General features: G+C 40.8%; 1 protein-coding gene across 1 annotated transcript; it reads right to left on the bottom strand.

Annotated features, from left to right (window-relative positions):
- Window positions 1-904: 904 nt before the first annotated feature.
- Window positions 905-14,080, bottom strand: trhra (thyrotropin-releasing hormone receptor a). The gene is made up of 2 exons (XM_053432831.1): window positions 12,941-14,080; window positions 905-4,267 (listed from the first exon to the last, which is right to left on the bottom strand). The coding sequence occupies exons 1-2, from the start codon at window positions 13,748-13,750 to the stop codon at window positions 3,848-3,850; spliced, it is 1,230 nt and encodes a 409-aa protein (XP_053288806.1). The 5' UTR covers window positions 13,751-14,080; the 3' UTR covers window positions 905-3,847.
- Between the last annotated feature and the right edge of the window lie 981 nt (window positions 14,081-15,061).

Here is a 15,061-nt window from a genome sequence, read left to right as displayed (position 1 = left end):
ATTACCAACTTCTGCTTTCTTGAACAAGATTAAACAGCAATACAAACACTACAGTATTACAATTTATGATTAGGGGTACAAGGGACACAAATAATCTAAATCCATCCAATAACTGACAGATGAAAAAAAAATCAATCACAGCTTGGAGAGGACTCAAGTGGTAGAGCCACTGACTGACGGACATCAATACATGCGGGGTCTTCCCACTAGTGTTGACAAAAGTTCTGACATACAGGTTTATTTATCTGGATATTACAAATGTATAACTGAATCTGAATCTCTATTTTGTTCCAAAGCCTTGTGTATTTTTGCACTGATAGTGTAGTCTGATATCTGGTGACATTTGAGGGTTTGCATGAACTCCACCGGTGTCATGCAAAATAAATCATATTGCTGTTTCATCTGGAAGGTCTAGTCCTCGTACATACAAACTAAAAGTAAAGTCATTCACATTTATCCAGTGTTGCCCAGGGGCATACCACCAGGGTAGGTATTATCATTTCTTCAAGATGAGGTAGGTTTGATGAGTCAGAGGTCTGCAGTGATCATAAATCTCATGGGGATGTCATATTGTTTGTTGGCAGTGCAGTTAGCCTCCAATGATGAATTTATGTTGAAGCAAGCCACCACATGCTAAGTAACTTCAGATTGAAGCCATCGACCCTCTGATTGATGCCCTCTGTGCCGCTCTTGCTCATACAGAAGCCATCTGCCTGATTCATTGCAGCATTTTGGAGGAGACCGTTTCCTTGATGGCTGCTGGTGGCAGAGAGTCAGCAACAAAAGAAGTCACAGTAGGAGATGTTGAGATGACGTAATAATACACCACTCAAAAGGCCCTGCAATTACTGTGGGTTTATTGTAGGCAAAGAACAATACAAAATACAAAACAATCCATCAAACAGCAAAAAGCTGAAAAAAAAGCTACATTTAGACTGAAATGTGCACAAAGCATGGGCTTTGATGGATATACACCAGGTTTCAGCTTTTCTCATCTTTGTGTTCACATCACAAAACCTTGTGTTCATGCTGGAGACTGTGTGAAATGTGGAACAGAAAATGTCTCCAACACAGCTTCTAGTTCCCCAAAAATATTAACTGAACTATGTCTCAACAAACAGGAGGAAAAAATGCACAAAGTAGTGGTACCTTACGCTACAATCTACTATCAACATCTTCTCAGTCGTTCCACTCTGGAGATTGTTAGCTTCCACTGACAGGTTTGAAATGATTGAAAACACATCGATGAAATGGTGGATTAAATGAGATATTTAAAAAATGCACTCCCTGGCATAAAAAAGCCCACATAACACAATATTTAATTAATTTCACATTGCACTTCACAATCAATTTCAGACAACTACAATAAAGATGGAAAAAGCATGCTGCTCTGTATGAAAACATTTCCCTTTCATTAAGTTCATTCAGTTTCCATACCCTCCGAGTGCTCTTCAATTTACACCTGTACCAGGCTAAATAAACTGCAGGACTTTTCTCTCTTTTAATGGCAGGGTGAGCTCTTAACTTAGAAACTGAATTGCACCAGCTCAAGAATGGCACTTTGTTGAGATCTTTTTAAACATTCCATCATTGCTCCGTGGTTTGGCCTGGCAGATAAATCACAGAAAAGTACTGCGCTCTAACCCAATATCCGTGAATTAATGCCACACAAGTTATTTGACCCTTTTACAACCAGCCTCGCCATCTGCACATTGGGGTTACACATTTCTCTCTCATTAATATCATTATTATACATTGGTCACGTTCCTTCACTGGCTCCTCAGAGAGTCCACAGTGGTCGCCTTCAGAGAGACCAAAGCAAACGTATGTAATTTTTTTCTCTCAAATCATACGATTTTAGGCGATCAACAAAGCAGGTTCATGTGTCCTTGATGTCCATCCCTTTCTTTGCTTGGATCTTTTTGAAAGGTCATGTAATTCCATGTCAGTGCTTGTCTCTCTAGTAGCAAGATTAAAATGTCACGGTGTTGAGCATTTCGACTCAATTGGATTACATGGTTTCTGTTGGGGCGGTACATGAACAAAGAGGACGTTTGTTTGCTACAAGTAATCTGTTAAGCACTGGTACCGTTGGTACAACAATATCCTATGGCTGGGTGATGGAACCAATATAAACACTGATCAGAAAAGAACATTTCCATGATTAAAAACATTAGACACAGATTTACTGGCAATAACTTGCATTGCTTGTCAACAACCCAACACGAAGACAGAGATGTCATTCAGTTTGCGTAGCTTTACACAAAACATATTACAAATAATTTCTTTAGTTATTACCCAACAGAAAATCTAATTAGTTACATCACACACACACATAATACATTTTATGTATATACCAGGTGCAGAGAAAGAAAACAATTAAAGCTCCAATAAATATAGAGAATAAGATATTGTGCAATGCCAAAAAGCCTGTAATTAATCACAAACAGCTAGTTAAATTCGCTATCATTACTGCGTGAAAGTCCTGTCGTCACAGGGGAACTACAGGATTCAAAACATAGACTGTATACAAAGATGGAAGTCTGGTGCTCCATGGTTTACAGAAGCCAAAACGTCTCAATCAATCCCTAGTGGCTGTTTGCAGTATAGGTCATAATTCGTGTATCCTCTAGGTTAGTGGACATGGGCCAAACTGCAAAGCTTTTTCTCAAAGATGATTTCAGTCATTTCAGGTAGTTCTTATCATACTGATATTTGTGGGTAAGTTTGGTTTAAGCTAGTTTTTGGATGCGACAAAATCAGAGTCATACGTCATGATTGACAGCTGAGACTGACTGAGAATAGTCAAGCACATGTATGTGGGACCTCGCTGCCACGGCTCCCTCCCCCGACCACTACTGTGCAGACTCTGATGGTGGCCCATTGTTCAACAATCTGCAGCTATTATAACTGATTCCTGAATTTTGCCTTACCCAGGTGATGACATTAGCAAAGTTGCTAATCAAAGAATGCATGTAAAATAATGTTAGTAACTTGGAAAAGCATCAACTTCCTTATAGCTAATGCCTACCCAACTAAGACAGTTAGTGACAAATGCAGTCCCTTTGAATTTTAAATAATAATTCCTAGTTGTAAATGCACAAATCCATCAAGTTACTGCAAACTGTTTTGTGTTACTGCCCAACAGAACCAACCTTACCCAAATAGGTTGGTTTGGTTCCTTCGAGGAAACCGTGTTCGCACAGAAAACAAAAGCTCAAGAGCTCACGAGGTAGAAATACGTTTGGTGATACTTAATTTTCTCCCTACTATATTTGAATTTCAAGCTGAACAGAAAATGATTAACTAAACTTATATTTTAATAAATATTGACATACCCAGCCCTAACATATCTACTGGTTCAACAGAGGCTGTAGTGGAAGTCTGGTTAAACCAAATCGATCGACTGTAGGTGATGATGAACTGCTCTCATGCTATTTTTTTCTGTGACAGTTTGGGTTAATGTTTATTGAAAACATGTTTCTGCATTACATTATATACTATTAGGGTTGGGTGCATCACACCCTCCAATGACATGTTTCCCATTTTCCAGCCACATTTCATTAAAACTGTTTTCAGCTCTTCAGTGCTGTGCAGGTTTAACAAACAGCTAATGAAAACAAATTTTAATTATACTATACAGAATACTAAAAAACTACAAGGCAGCCAATTTTTCTCCAACCTAGCTGGCATCTGGTAAATGGGCTTGTCAAGTAAAATAAACATTTCAGAGAGAAAACTCCTCAGATAAATTAGAACTGACTGGCCTGTCCACTGGGTGACTTAATCCATACTGCAGCTGTCAGTCTCTGATATCTGCTGATAGGGGGAGCATGTTTGGTTTTATTCATACTTTGACATCAGCCCCAGGGGAAGGCTCCTCATACGGTATCCTCTTGGTGGGTTGGTACTGATCTGCCGGTGTGTTGAACGCGTCCATTTCTGTAGTGAAGTGGTCGGGACTTTCACCGTTGGACGTCTCCTTGATGACACTGTAGGTGAGTGCCACACTGTAAGAGGCTGGTTTCTCCATGCGCTGGTTGCCGCAGTGACACAGCTTCTTGAAAGCGGCACGGAATTTCTGGGACATGGCATTGTAGATGACCGGATTGATGGCACTATTTAAGTAGATGCAGAGACGGCAGAAAAGCAGGAACCAGGTGTCCAGGTAGGCCTTGTCCAGGAAAGAGTTGACCACCACCAAGGTCCGGTAGGGCATCCACAGCAAGGCAAAGAGGATCACCACCACAGCCAGCATCTTGGTCACCTATTAAAGTTCAGTCGTGAGTTAGTAATTGCAGCAACAAAATCAAATGACAGACTAGAAAACAGTCCTGTGGTTGCAGCCTTCACCAACCAGCAAAGCTTCTACTTATATTATTTTAATGAAACTCATATGAGGTCACTGTGACGTTTGACCATTGAAATCTAATCAAATCATCTTTGAGTCAACATGAAGGTTTTTTTTTTCGAAATTTAAGAATTTCACTCAAGATGTTTCTGAGATGTGCTTTCACAAGATCAAAAACATCACCGTAACTTTGACCATTGACCAAATTGGAAACACCATGAATACAAGTGAATGTTTCTACCAAATTTGAAAGGATCCCCTGGAAGCATTCTTGAGATTTCATGTTCACATGATGCCTCAGGCCACTGGCTGCTGCCGGTACAGATGCAAAAATATTGTGGAACAGCAAGTGATGTGTGACATGATTGGCACAATGACAGAACCCTGAGACTGAAGCAGCTAAATGGAATGCAGCAAACTGTATTCTTAGTATTTACGCTTGTGGTTTTCCTACTGACACATGTAAATATGCAGTTTATGAAATAATTACATCAAGGAATGAGCCGTTACACTTGTAGTATTCAAGAGATATTTCTATGCACAAGGGATACACATTTGTAATCCTGTAATTTGTATTTAATTCACAACAATCTCAAATGGAACTTTTCCTGCTGCTTTTACGACCGAGCAATCACAAAAATATGGCAACGTATTTGTTACAGATGTTTGCCCTGACCACGATCATTCATCAAAAATGACTCCACACAACAACAAGGCGTCATGTTTGGCATTTTGACAAATGCAAATTTTAAATACGTGCAAGGGAGAAGGAGCTGCTGCAAGCTGGCCCCACGCCACCAGTTTCTCAGAAATGTAACTAGCGACACCAACTTCCACTGCTCCCTTTATTGCTGTATGTGTGTGTGGAAAAACAAAACTGGGCACAAATGTTGCTCTTCTGTTTTGTTTGATGTCCTCAGATGAAGTCGTGTTTGCAGTGCTCACAAGAAGAGTCCGTATGAACAACCCTCTCATCCCTTTTCTCACAGATCTGAGTTCATGAATTGTGACGTGTTAAATACGATTTTCAGAAATGGCGGAGGCCATGAGAGAATTTTTTTTTGTTGAACTTAAAAGTTAAAATAGTAAAAGTCACAGAGTTTATCTTCTGCATTTTATATTTCTTCTGAGTAAAATGCAGATATACCATCTCCCTCTCATACCTTTGCATTGCTGTATAAAATTAACTGACAGCTGTCCTGCTAATTGTACCGTGTACACTAACTGTGAATTCGGGTGCTCCTTGAAAAAGTCCCATTAACTGAGATTCCTGTGATTCAAATAACTGAATTCATATTTATGTGTTTTGAGCACCTTGCCCCCTCTTTTCAATATTTGCAGGAGAGCAAAGGAAAAGGATCAGGTGTGATATAATTAATTTAAAACATGTGCATGTTAATTGTAAAACCATCTTCAGTTTACAGAAGTCTATTAATTTAAAAGCCAACATCTCAAATGAAGACCGGCGTAAATTCAATCAGGAATATTTCCACCCATTCAATCAATCTCAATTCTCTCACTCTCTTTTATAATATTCAGCTGATTGTGGGCTTTTTTAAATGGTCAATCCGATTGTGCTCTCTTTCAGCCAATCACGCGGCTGCTGTCAAACTCCTTCTCCTCCGCAGTCAGCAGTCATTCAGTTACGCATGTAAACCAATCTCCTCCAGTCTTCAGCAGAATCATCAACTTATCTGGATCCTAAACCACCACCAGTTTATATACCAATGGGGGATTGATATCCTGCGTTCTGCTCCACCCTTCTAATCCTGATGACATCACATAGGGGTCTAAACAGCCAAAAGACTATAACATTCAACTTCACTGTCTCTGTGAGCATTTCAACAAATGGTGTTAAACCGTTGAATTGACGTCTCTCCGGATTGAACTACTGTTTAAGGCTGATTATGTTTATTGGTTTAAGTGATGCTGTCAGCAATTCGTTAAAAAACAAGATCCCCAAACCTTCCGAGTTTGTTCCGAGTCTGATTTGAGATGGCATTTCACCAGTTGGGAACTCACTTTTTATATTATTTGGAAATGTGAATGCTCAAAACTTCCATCATCACAAGCTCATGAGTTCTATCTGACGACAGCTAAAGTATATAGTCAATGAGAACCCTAGGATCTTTATTATTATTACTTGTTACCTGGAACACCCATGGGTGTCACTAAATTAACTAGGTGCTCAAAGGATCAGTATGCCCAGCATTAAAAACTATTGTCACAGAGCTTTAATCCACTAAATAACAGTGTCTGGTCTGTGAGCACAGCTGCATCTCCACCCAAACACTTGACTTGAGTCAACTTGACTAAACTTATTCAGATTAACATGGTGCAGCCACACTGCTGCTTAAATATTGATGAGGTGACTTGACTTTGCTTAGGTCCAACCCAAGATATCATAAGAGAAAACACTCTTGTACCTATTAATTAGTTTGGTTCTCTTTATTTTTAAGAAAAAGCTCAGGGTCTTTGTTTGCCGTAAAGTGAATTAGGAAAAGAAGGGCAGCACACAAAACAGTTTGATTCATGTGTCAATGTCTTTCTGGTGCCATTATTTAGAAGGTGCAGCTGATGCATTGTGAGGAAGTGCCTTTATCAGAGATTCAGTGAGTTCTGCTTTTGAAGGGCACCTCACATAATAAGAAATCAGCAGGGACATCAGCTACACCTGATCCTCACAAAGGTGCATTCAAGAGCGGCAAAGACCCATCAAGTTCTAAAGTTACAGGCTAAATATTCCAAGAAAGACAAAACAAAACCCCAGACCACCATTAATGGATATCTTCATGAAAATAATACCTAGAGGTCTCATTAATTGGAGCTATGTTCATATACAGTAGCTGTTAAACTGCAAGTTAATCATGAAACTGCATTTGTGCCTGTTTTTCATTCTGTTACAGACCCTAACAGTAAGCTGTTCAGTCGTCCGTCTCATGCATGTCTTCAAATGTATGTTTCAATTAGCTGAACGTTCTACACAGGGCACGTAACAGCTTGCAATACCTCCGTTGAAAACAGCCCGAAGCATAGTTTTATCTATTTTACTGCATTTTTGACACAGCTAACTACGCTAAGAGCTGAGGTAATTTAAAACTAGAATCACAGAGCTGTCGTCAGCCTGACTTTATGTAGAATAAGACCATGAGTCACCCTCATTAGTCTGTTGGTTCTTTAACGTCTTGTTTTTGCATGACAGAGTCCGGAGAGAAATGTTCCACTTGGACAAACTTGGTGCAGAAGTCATTGCCACCACATGCTCTACTACTCAAAATACTGTCGACTAAGAGCTATTCTTTATCTTTTTGTTTCATCACATTTCTCTCTTTCTTTGGTTTGATTGAGCTGAGAACACTTGAACGCATCCTTCTGCTCGTCTTTACAGTTGTATCTCTTTCCCTCTTGATTACTGATTGAAGGTTCTTTTCCTTTAAAAAATGAGCTCACTGCTTCTCTGATGAAAAAACTCTGACATGACACCACAGCTCCTGATGCAAATGAGCCGTCCACAGAAATTATCCTGACTTTGATAATTTCGCTGCCTTCTTTGTCCCTTTAATTGATTTTACTCTAAACAAACATGACAGATTAGAAAGAGATTTCCTGTGGAGACACCAGGGTTACTCTGAATATGTCTGGCTCAATGACGTAGACTCAACCCAGAGGTCTCTACTACCAAGCGAGTTCAACACACCCTGGATATCTTTCCGATCACCAGGTGAACCTAACGATCACAATCAGGCTAAGTGGTCACACGAAGCTGTTCATCAACTCGATAAATCAAACCAGGTTTTCCTCATCAAATCTGAGCGCATGCAGATGAAAGGGGCGTGTTTACTGTGTACACTTTGCATCTAAGTGACAGGGATAGATTGAGTTCTAATGGGTGTGTTTGATGCAGGCATTGACTTAACAAACCAGACATTGTTTTAAACTTCCCATATCCTTCGCTTTTAGGAGAGAACTCATTTGTAGTGTCATTTTGGTGAGAGAGAGAGAGAGAGAGAGAGAGAGAGAGAGAGAATCTGTAAACTATCTATCCCCCATTCCAAACACATATTTAATTTCACCTACTTAAAGAGAAGGATAAAAGTATTTAACTATGTGTGGTTATCCTGCCGCCTACACACCAAGTATATGAATATCAGTAATTTAAGTAAAGGAACCTAGAGCGACGCAGACAGTCTGTGGTACTGTGAGCTCATTGCTCCTACTTGTCAGGCTGGTTAGGTTCGGCCCCAGCAGCTGATAAAGGTTTATCCTTCTCTCCGATGAGGATCTATATCTTTAATTTAGATGCTCATCAAAGTAGGTCAAAAGATTGTATGGGTCTGTGAAGACCCTGGTTCTCCTCAAAGACTCTAACAATCCACACCCAGCTCCACGGGATGCTGTAAGAACGCTGATGTCATGTTTCAAAGGAATTGATTGGTCAGTGGGCAGAGCTTTTATACAGGTTGATCTCTTATCACCAACTTCACCGGAGAAGTTACCATGGTGATTTAACCCGATAAGAAGTGAACGAGCTTCATAGAACTAGAAAAATCCAGAAGAAGCAAATCCGAGGATATCCAAGTATACAAAGGATCTGAGTGTGGAGACAAACATCTAATGTTGATCCATCAGTCCTCCACTAATCAATCACACAAGCCTGTTCAAGGCACAGTTTTTCATTTTGCTTAACAATTCTTATTAGTTGTTTATGTTACTGCCTCCCAGCTGAATATCTACACAATTACCTTCAACACTGAGGTTATGTTTTCATTGCGGTCCGTCTGTGAGCAAGATTATGCTAAAGTTACTGAACCGATTTTCTTGAAGCTAAGAAGAAGAATTGGTTGTTGGCCAAGGAAGAATACATTACTCTCCAGCGCAGATTCAATTAAGATAGGGGGATCCAGGATTTTTTTTTTTCATTTGTTTTAACACTGCGAGGTGTTGTGTTTAAAAAAGAACAATTCTCCAGAAATAACCCAGAGTTTTTTGTCTATTGATTTCAGATATCCCAAGAACCATTCAACTTATTAACTTCACACTTAGCATGTGTATTGTTCCGCATGCAACGAAGTGGAGAGTCAGATTTGATGCAATTTGGAAATGTGATACATTGCAAAATCAAAATATTGAAATAAACAGGTGTAATGGAAAATTTGACCATTATACAACACTATATATTATCTCTGCTTATGCATACTATTTCTGCTTGTGTAACTGGAAAGATGACATCAGGGCCACAAATCTGAGACTGTGCTCGTCTCCCCCCCACCAGGACCTCGAAAGAGGCCTTCAGCCTGTGTCTGGGTCTTATCTCCTGGTATTTTACTATTCACTCAGTTCATACACATAGTTCACACACAAACACAAAGCACACGGCTGTAACTGTTGCTCTGTCATTCCGTCTGCAGAATGCTCTTCGCATGCTGTATGCTTGTCTGACCTTCCTCGCAGGGAATAAAGTATACTTAAAAGACTATTATTTGCTAATCTCTGGTCTCACCAGGTCAAATTTCCATCACACAGGCGACCAACGATCTGTAGAGGTAGTGACTGGGACTCATAAACACACGTGGCTCAACGACAACAGCAGCCAACACTTCAGTTCGGGGTCTGTAAAACGGAGTGGAGCGTTACTGAACTTTGAATAAACAGTTGATAAGCTGTTTGTGTAGCTGGTGGTGCAGCTTCCAGATTCTGTGGACTTAGTCCTGCAGCAGGCCTTTATTTGCCATGGTTCAATTATTGCAGGTCACGTTTACATTGTCAGGAAAAAATAAGCTGCATCCAGCATCACCACAGAACAGACAAACAGCCAATTCCAAACAGGTAGGTGTAGTACGGACATTTCACTGGTATCTTAAAAAAACAGATGCCATTGTGTGGATCCAGAAAATGATCCAGATTTTGTGAATCAAAATCAGTATTTCTAGGAGGGTGATCTCTCAGTTTGTGTATAGTGACAAATATTCCTTTAAACTTCATAGGAGTATGGATATTTTTCCCATGTTTAATGGGAGCAGTGTGCAGAACTTTTCTAATCTCTCTACATGTAGATGCAATACGATGATAAAGTGGCCTGTCAGCTTTGGCGGATGTGCTCTCTGGGTGCCCTTGTAGTTTCAATAAGCAATAGGGTAAATCTAGATAGAAGAATAATTATAATTTGATAGAGCAGATATTTACCTGTAAAAAAAGAGAGCTTCAAAACATTTTTGAAGCCTATATAAATTAATCACATTTATGAAAAGACAACAGCAAATGTTTTTTGAAGAACTGCTACTTGGAGAAACTTTATTTATTCAGATTGATTTCCAAATTGAAAGACTGCTCAAATCTGTACATATGCAAATTAAACAAAGCCTGGATTTGTTATATATTATTAAAGAGGTGATAATCCTGATGTGAAACTTCAGGTTTGTAATTAAATATCCTTCGCTTCTATGTTGTGGTGTTTGAGCTGCACTGATGTGAGTTTAATTGGACTGGAAAGGGGCTCCAGTGAGCGAGACACCCACTCCTCATTATTTCTTCACCTTTGGGTAATTCACTAACGTACATGGTGTGGATTGTTCCTTATATGAGCACAATGAGCACTTAATGCAGACACGCATGGTGGGTGTGTGTAAAAATGATAAAAAAACAAGCCAAAAGCCTATTTGGGTTGGGGTTAACTCATTTGGATTTTGGAGCTGCCTCAGGGCACCACACCCCCTGTCATTCCAGGAGAGCGTCTCCTTGTGATCTGATAAACAAACGTCGAGCTCTGCTATCTACCTGAGTGTCTGCCACAGTAGAGTCTATGCCTCAGAGCACCCACTGTTATTTTAAACTGAGTCAGGAGGATAGTTAAAGAGGTCTGAGTTCCATCATTATGAACAAGATTATACCCGAATTGTTCCTGTTGTCTTTATCACTTTTTTTACTTTGACTCTTATTTACTGTAAACTCTACTATAAATGTGTGTCAGAGATTTAAGAAGATGTTATTGAGAAAGTGGACAGTTATTTTGCACTTCACTAAACTCTATGCAAATGTTAATTTTTTTTCTCACATTTTTCATACATTATAGCTACATGTCCTTGTGGAATAGCAACAGCTCCTGGAGAGCTCAAGCACCACCACTAAACTCTGTTCCTTTTCCTAATTGAATGAGAATTTGCTATAAACCTCAGAGTTCAGCTGCAAATCTAACAAATAAGCTCACAAATAAGATCTCTATTGCCTTTTAAGTAAAATAACAAAGTAAATTTCTTTCTTTACTTATAGTAATATTAATATGCACTACATGTAAAGCACACATACAACATGAAACACTTCTGGTGAAATAATACATGCTTTATGGTCATTTCTGTATTTTGAGGCAAGGGTCACCACTTTGACAATTTAATAGAAATAAACTATTCAAATGGGCAAAGCTTGTAGTTATTGATACACATCTTGCATTAATGTTATAAATTAGGCCTACATTTAGCTTCATAACATGTTTTGTGAAATTTATGTTTTTTATTAATTCAAGTTTCTCCAGGACTGAAATGACATAACGTAGATGACTACTTTGATTTAATTTTGATTGCTTTACTCAGAGATATTCATTTATATACACTAATAAAAAAATGTGATGTAGAGCTGCAAACCACACCCCTCAGAAGGGTTTGATCGGGGGAGACTCTCCAATGGAACTGCTAATTCAGATTATTAAAATAAGAAACTAAATATAGCTACACACAGGCAGATATATGTCAGAACACGAACTATTTAGATAACAGCTTTCTTAAATTGTGCAGTTTCCAAATTGAAAATGTAAGATGGCAAAGCCCCTGTGTAAATCAAACCAGCTATAAATTATATGTTTGACTGTATAACTTTTAGAGCACATTTTAGGAAGATTGCTGGGAGCTTTATGAAAAGAAACAGGCACATGTAGAGTATGAACAGGTGACATTTGGTGCAGATCCAGATAATGATCCAGATTTTGTGAATCAAAAGGGTTTTTCAGGGAGGGGATTTTGTTTCGGTTACTGGTAGAACTATAGGCAATAAAACAATATCCAAAAATCTCGTTGTATAATTTCTTTCAATAGCAATAGCGCAAAAGTTCAATATGTCAATGTATTGCAGTGTGCATAGTGAGGAGTTACAACACACAAGTGATCTACCTCAGACTTGTCAAATTCTGTGCTGTTTATTAGTTTGTGTCATTCTTTGCTCATAGAGGAGAGTTTAAAACCACAACCTGCACTCAGGAGCAAAAATCTGTCTTTCAACCAAACTGTACTTGACATGTTAGACAGATGGAGTTTGAAGTGGTTTCGAGTGGAATAATCAAGCAGTCAGTGATTATAAGAGGACAAGTCATGAAATGATGAAGGAAGGCTCTTTTTTTAAATACTACGTGTGGGCAATGTATGAATGAGATCATGTGCATATTGTCATTTGACAAGCCGGGGAGCCGAATGAGATCGATCACACTATAGTTTCTGACTGGAGGCTCAAACTGGGGGGGGGCGCTGACCTGGGGTCATGCTGCAGCTGCCTTCCCCTCCTCTACACAAACACAGTGATGGAGCTGGTGAACAAACAGTGACCCACCTGTCTGCGGGAGGCCGCCGTGGTGCTGCTGGAGCTGCCGGAGCTCATCATCCTCCCTCCCTGGCTCATCTCCCTCTTCCACTTCTTGGTGCTGCCGTCCTTTGTGTCGGACGGCAGCGGGTTCAGGAACAGTATCCTGGCGATCAGCCCGTACAGGACCGTGGCTAGCATGAGGGGCAGCACGTAGAACGCCGCGAAATCCGTGAAGTAAATGGGCAGGTAGTGGCTCCTGGACACTTTGTAGGCGCAGCTGAGCATCACCGCGTTATCGTACACCAACTCTTTGGTGTCCGACAGGAAGAGCCACATGACGCAGTAGACGGAGGTGAGCGCCCACACCAGCAGGATGATCCTCTTGGCCCGGGACAAGGTGCACAGGAACTGCGCCTTGATGGGGTGGCAGATGGCGATGTAGCGCTCCACGGTGAAGGCGGTGATGGAGCAGGAGGACGCGTTTATCCCCAGGTACTGCAAGTAGGTGATCCCCAGGCACCCTACGTAACCGTACACCCACTGACCGTAGAGGGCGTCGGTGATGTTGGGCAGCCCGGCGGCAATCAGCACCATCAGGTCGGCCACGGCCAGGCTCACCAGGTAGCAGTTGGTGGGAGTGCGCATGTGTTTGGTGGTCAGCACCACCAGGATGACCATCACGTTCCCCACGATCCCCACCCCGCATATGAGGCACACCAGGAATACACTGAGCGCCTTGTACTCTACAGTGTAGTCTGTCCATTGGCCCAAGGTGTGATTGTCCTGCACCGACGTGTCATTCAGCACTGTCATGTTATCCATGGTGAGGTTTGCCATTACAGCGGGAGGCTGGGACTTTGTGCGCTTTAACGAGAACCACACCAGTCGTTCAAGATCGATACATCAAATCATGAGGGCCCCAAGAGTCAGAAAGTGCCAACAGGAGCCCGGCTATAAATCCTGCAAAAAACTTCCCTTCATCATCCAGATGTAATCCAGTCCCACTGCGTCTGCTCCAAATCCAGCCTGTGATGCTGCATCATGAAACTCCGGCACAGTTCTCCATCACGTCAAAACAAAGAGTGGGAAGTGAAGCCTCGGTTGGTGTTGGTAGAAGTTTGCAGAGCGAGGATGTGTTGCAGCTCTGCTCCGCGCTGCGCTCCTGTCTCCCTGCTCACCCGGTCATGACTGAGCGCGTCCTGCCCAGCCTCTCAGGCACTGTGCACACAGCAGCTCGCGGTGCACTCACACTGACACCCTTCTTTTACCTCCTCCGATGGGGACTCCCCGTGCAGGCGGGTACATCTTACTACACAAGGACATTTGACGGTTTTACTGCATGGAGTCCCACTTTCTATCTCCTGCCATTTAGATATCAAGACAAGATGCACTTTTTTAGATCACACGCGGGGGAGAACTCACCTTTGACACCAGGAGATGGTCAGAATGAGGTGGATGAGAAAATGTGAATTGGGCAATAAAATAGAATGAAAATGTATGTTTAAGATAGAGAGAATATGTGCCCAATGTACACCTTTCACTACAGATGGAAATAATGTGAGTTGGGAATCATACAGAATGATTGCACAAGGATGTTGAAATAAACGTTTGTGTATTTGTGTGTACTTATTTGTGTGTGTGTGTGTGTACATATATTTTTAGCAAGCACACCATGGCTGAGTATTTCCACCTTATGAGCACAATCACATATTCACAAATGTAACTGTAACAAACCTTCCTCTCCTGAAGTTTGACCATAGACATCACAGCCTTGTCCAATAGCAAAGACGTTTGGGTGGTTGGCCGCAATTTACCTAAAGGGTCAGTGTGTCAAATTTAGTGACATCTAGTTGTGAAGTTGCATGTTGCAGCTGAATACTCCTCACCTCATCCTCCCCTTCCAAACATGAGAGAGAAGAGAACCTGCGGTAGCCTTCAGTTGTCCTAAAAACTCAAAAGGTGTTTAGTTTGTTCAGGACTACTGTAAAAAAACACTGTGGCCTTGAGAGGACCAGCTTCCAATGTAAATATAAAGTATTTAAATATAAAGGGCTAATGTTAGGGGAAATAAACAATGATTGGTACAATTGAGATTTAGATCACACACTAGTGAAAACAGCACTAGGATTATTTAATATTCAATTCGGG

The sequence above is a fragment of the Pleuronectes platessa genome, chromosome 10 (assembly GCF_947347685.1).
Source record: "Pleuronectes platessa chromosome 10, fPlePla1.1, whole genome shotgun sequence".
Taxonomy (NCBI): domain Eukaryota; kingdom Metazoa; phylum Chordata; class Actinopteri; order Pleuronectiformes; family Pleuronectidae; genus Pleuronectes; species Pleuronectes platessa.
Note: the sequence above shows the minus strand (reverse complement) of the source record. Positions and strands in the feature narration are given on the sequence as shown.

Bases quoted from the DNA above. Each gene is read 5' to 3' on its own strand.
- trhra (XM_053432831.1), bottom strand. From the start codon at position 13,750: ATGGCAAACCTCACCATGGATAACATGACAGTGCTGAATGACACGTCG. The intron at 4,268-12,940 runs GTGGGTCACTGT...GAACTTTAATAG, and splicing joins CGGCGGCCTCCCGCAGACAG to GTGACCAAGATGCTGGCTGT.